The sequence below is a fragment of the Cystoisospora suis genome, assembly GCF_002600585.1.
Source record: "Cystoisospora suis strain Wien I chromosome Unknown contig_6755, whole genome shotgun sequence".
NCBI classification, from domain to species: domain Eukaryota; phylum Apicomplexa; class Conoidasida; order Eucoccidiorida; family Sarcocystidae; genus Cystoisospora; species Cystoisospora suis.
The window spans coordinates 1,438-5,489 of NW_027159542.1; the positions used below are offsets into that span (position 1 = coordinate 1,438).

Consider the following 4,052-nt stretch of genomic DNA (forward strand, 5'->3'; position numbering starts at 1 on the left):
ACAAATTCATACATAGACATACACAGAGAAAGATGAGAAGAAACACGAAGAAGAAGAGAGCTGATTCGTGAGAGGGAAGAAGAGGAGGAGAGAGGGGCTTTACCTGCTGCCTTCATTTCTCTTCGCTTCTGCAGAGAGGCCAATCGACGTGCCTCCTCAAGCTGCTTCTCACGAGCCTACAAGACGAGCGAAAGAAAAGATAAAGAACACGATAGATAGATAGATTAAAGATAGATAGATATCTATTTATCTATCTATCTAGATCTCTATACATAAGTGGATACGAATATAGTGTAGATGTATAGATACGTCCTAGCAGGACAGGTAGGAGGACGTCTTCTCTATCGCTCACGTAGACAAGTCAATCAGCATGTGAAGAAAAGCTAATATATATATATATATATATTATCATTGATAAAGTGACACATACATAAAGATATACATATATGGATATCCATAGATCTATATACATAGGTTTATCAATATATAGATATAGATGTATATATGTATACGTATAGATCTACAGATATAGAGCGGTATAAATATACATATATAGATTTAGATTTAGAGACAGACAGATACATAGACAAATAGATCTATAGATAGATAGATAGACAAGTAGATCTATAAATACCTAGATATATAGATGAACAGAGAGTGATACAGATGTGCAAAAAGCAGACCGAGGCTAAGAAACCCCCCTATAGACATACCCATGTCTATCATCCACACAAACGTAGAGAAGAAAAAGAACTTATATAGAAAGGGGAGAAAAAGAGAGAGAGGAGAGTGGGGGATGATTGCGGTGTGTGTGGATAGAGAAAAAATCAGAAAGAAGGTGAAAATACACTCCACCCCTGTTAGGTGTGAAGAAACACCTTGCTAAATAGAGGAAAAGAAGAAGAGACAACAGACTGGGTAGAATAACGGAAAAGAGAGACAAAGTAGAGAGAAGAAAAGAGACGAAGAAAAAGCAAGAAGACCTAAATCTCTCTCTCGAGCTCGGATCTTCATGATGTCTCATGCTTTACTTTGAGTGTACATACACCCGGCGTGTCTCTTCCTATCAGTGAGACTTGTTGACAACGAGGGAACCTCCAGAAGACAAGCAAGTACAAACACTCATCTCTAGAGAAAAGCGAAGAGAGAGAAATAGATAGAAACATGTGGATATACACAAACAGAGAGAGCCAGCTGGCTAGCTAGCTGGACATCTTTGTAGACATACCTTCCGTTTGGCCTTTTTGCCTCTGGTATTGGCGAGACGAGCTCTCGCTTCTTGAAGCATTTCCTTCTCATCATCGTGCATATCAATCGCATCTATATCAAAGAGACACACATATAGCCACATGTAGACACACTTATAGCCACAGGTAGACACACCTGTAGACACATCACTATCTACAGATGTTTCCTCAACAGCTTCGACCGAATCATCTATATAAGCCGCTGCATGACTGAGCTAGAAAACATGCAAATGGAGATAAAAAGCTCCTGAGAAATTTAATTCCATTCCCCCGCAAAGAAGGCCTGCACGCCGAGATTTATCTTCCTCTTGTCTCTTCTCAGGTGTACAGACACCATACCCGATCAAAAGCATAAGAAGGACGCTAAAGTACAATCGCATCTTCACCCTCTGTCTTCTCTCCTCTACAGTCATATATATAACCCATACAGACACATACCTCTCTCTCTCTGTCTGTATAAAGATCTATATATGATGCATACCTATGTATATATACATATATATAGAGATTACACATTCATAGAGATCTTCCTCTCTCTATAGATAGATAGAGAGATAGATTAAGGATCAACAGATGAATAGACAGACAAATAGGTAACTCTATATGTATAGAAATGTATGTAGATAAGGGTTGAATTGTGTATCGCCTGTATGTGTGACCATTATTCTTCGTATTCTTATTCTTCATATGCTTATTCTTCTTATTCTTACTGCTATTGCTATTGCTATAATTGTCGTATTGGTACCTGCTCTTGAAGGTTTGGTCTCAGGGTGGGGATCGATCTCTCCCGGACGCAAACGCCGCGGATCTTCGAGCCTCGTGCCTTTGGTCTGCAGAAAAGAGGAAAAAGCGAAACAAGCCATGAAGAGAAGAAAGAAAAGGTATCATTCCACACAAAGAGTGAGAGATAATGAAAAGAGGAAAGGAAGAAAACAATAGGGTCCATGGAGACTTTCATATGTGTTGCTATGCATAGCCTATAGAAATGAGAAGACGAACGAATATTCATCTATCTATCTTTAATCAATCTGTCTTGAATCTAGTTCCCTATCTTAATCTCTCTGTTTGAGTTTGCCGTGATCATGACTAGCCACATCGTGTGGAAGTTCAGTACCTACGGTAGTGTCGAGACACAAGAAGAGGAAGACAGAAGAGAAAGAGGAAGAGAAGAAGAAGAAGAAGAGAAAAGACGTACCGATCCGCGAAGACCCGCACGGCGAGCGTTAGTAGGGACCAAAGCTTTCTTCGGCTTGCCCTCCTCCTCATCGTCAATTCCTACAGAACGGACAAGAAAGAAAGAAAGAAAGGACAAAAGTTGAAGAAAGAAAGAAGATATGGAGAAGAGAGGAAGGAGAAAAGAAGAAGAAGGAATGCTACGGGTGAAGGTGAATGAATGCGAGAGACAAGAGAAGAAAGAAAAAATAAGAAAGACACTCCTCCAAGGAAAACACGAAAAGAAAGATGAGATGACTGATATACATATACACATAGACATATTTAGATATATATACATGAATATATATATATATATGCAGATCAATCCTCTATTGATTCTTTGAAAGGACATCTTTCAAAGCCAACTGCATATCAACAATATCTATCTATCTTTAATCTATCTGTCTCTGTCTCTAATCTATCTCTGTCTCTCGTGACAGTCTCCTTGAGCTCCCTCTGCTCTAGAGATATGCATTACTAAACCGACATCCATAGAGATATCCGTACCTATCTATCTACATATACATATCTAGTCAAGAAAGAAAAAGCATACCTACACACCTACTTTCTCTCTCTACAAAGAGAGAAACGAATTTTCTCTCTCCTTATATGCCGGAACGTCTACTTTGCCGTTGTATGTATGCGTCAGTACAAAACTGAGATTTCTATGTCTCTACATATCTATTTGAAACATATACAAGACCTCTCTCTCATCTCTTCCTCTTCTCCCCTTCCTTCCCGTCTCTCTCTCTCTATTTCTCTTTTCTTCTTCTTCTTTTTATCTTCTCTTGTCTTTCTTTCTGTGGCTTATGTGTGGGATACCTTGGGCTTGGTCGAGGAGCTTTTCGTAGTGCTCTAGACATTGATGTGCCGTGCGTCCCACAATGGGAGCGATCGTTCGCCATTGCGTCGGGAAGAGTTTAGCGAGATGAAGGAGCTTCTCTTCTTCTTCTCTCGTCCATTCCGTCTTCTTCACGCTCGGGTCTAACCACTCGTACCTACACATAAAAGAAAGAAAAGAAAAGAGAAGAAGGCTAAGATCGATAAAATAGAGATCTAAGAGAAGGAAGAAAACACCGCTGGGAATCTCGAGCTGAACGAGAAAAATGAAGAGGAAAGAAAAGACAAAGAGAGAGAGACAGAGAAAGACAAAGAGAGAGAGACAGAGAAAGACAAAGAGAGAAAGAAAAGGCAAGAGGAGAAGGAGGAGAGAGAGAGAAACACACCGGGGAGAGAAAGACAGAAAAGAGAGAGAGACAAACTGAAAGAAAACGAGAAAGAGACGCTAAAACGTATTGTGAGAGAGAGAAATGACAAAGATATACATATAGACATATATAGATAGATAGATATATCAATATGAGTGTAGAAGTAGTGTGTAGGTGTAAATAATGTGTAGAAGAAAAGCATGAGAAAAGCAAGGAGAAATACATACACATACAGACAAACTATCAATTCAAGAGAGAGAGAGAAAGTGACTGCTCTTTCGAGATCTACAGCCACTCTGTATGTACGAATGAATGGACGTCTATCTATGTATATGAATATACATACATATACATACATATACACATACATATATATATACAT

The 4,052-nt window shown here is 39.2% G+C and overlaps 1 protein-coding gene across 1 annotated transcript in view; it reads right to left on the reverse strand.

Moving 5' to 3' along the window:
- The window catches only part of CSUI_010153 (myb family dna-binding domain-containing protein), a gene marked incomplete at its 3' end in the record, with an annotated part of 4,641 nt that extends 1,104 nt beyond the window's left edge, over window positions 1–3,537 (reverse strand). The window contains exons 1-5 of the mRNA XM_068070258.1: window positions 3,285–3,537; window positions 2,443–2,522; window positions 1,993–2,077; window positions 1,229–1,320; window positions 104–176 (exon numbers count right to left, since the gene is read on the reverse strand). Of these exons, the coding sequence (XP_067917766.1) occupies window positions 104–176; window positions 1,229–1,320; window positions 1,993–2,077; window positions 2,443–2,522; window positions 3,285–3,468 (514 nt within the window). The remainder of the gene's footprint in view (window positions 1–103; window positions 177–1,228; window positions 1,321–1,992; window positions 2,078–2,442; window positions 2,523–3,284) is intronic.
- Between the last annotated feature and the right edge of the window lie 515 nt (window positions 3,538–4,052).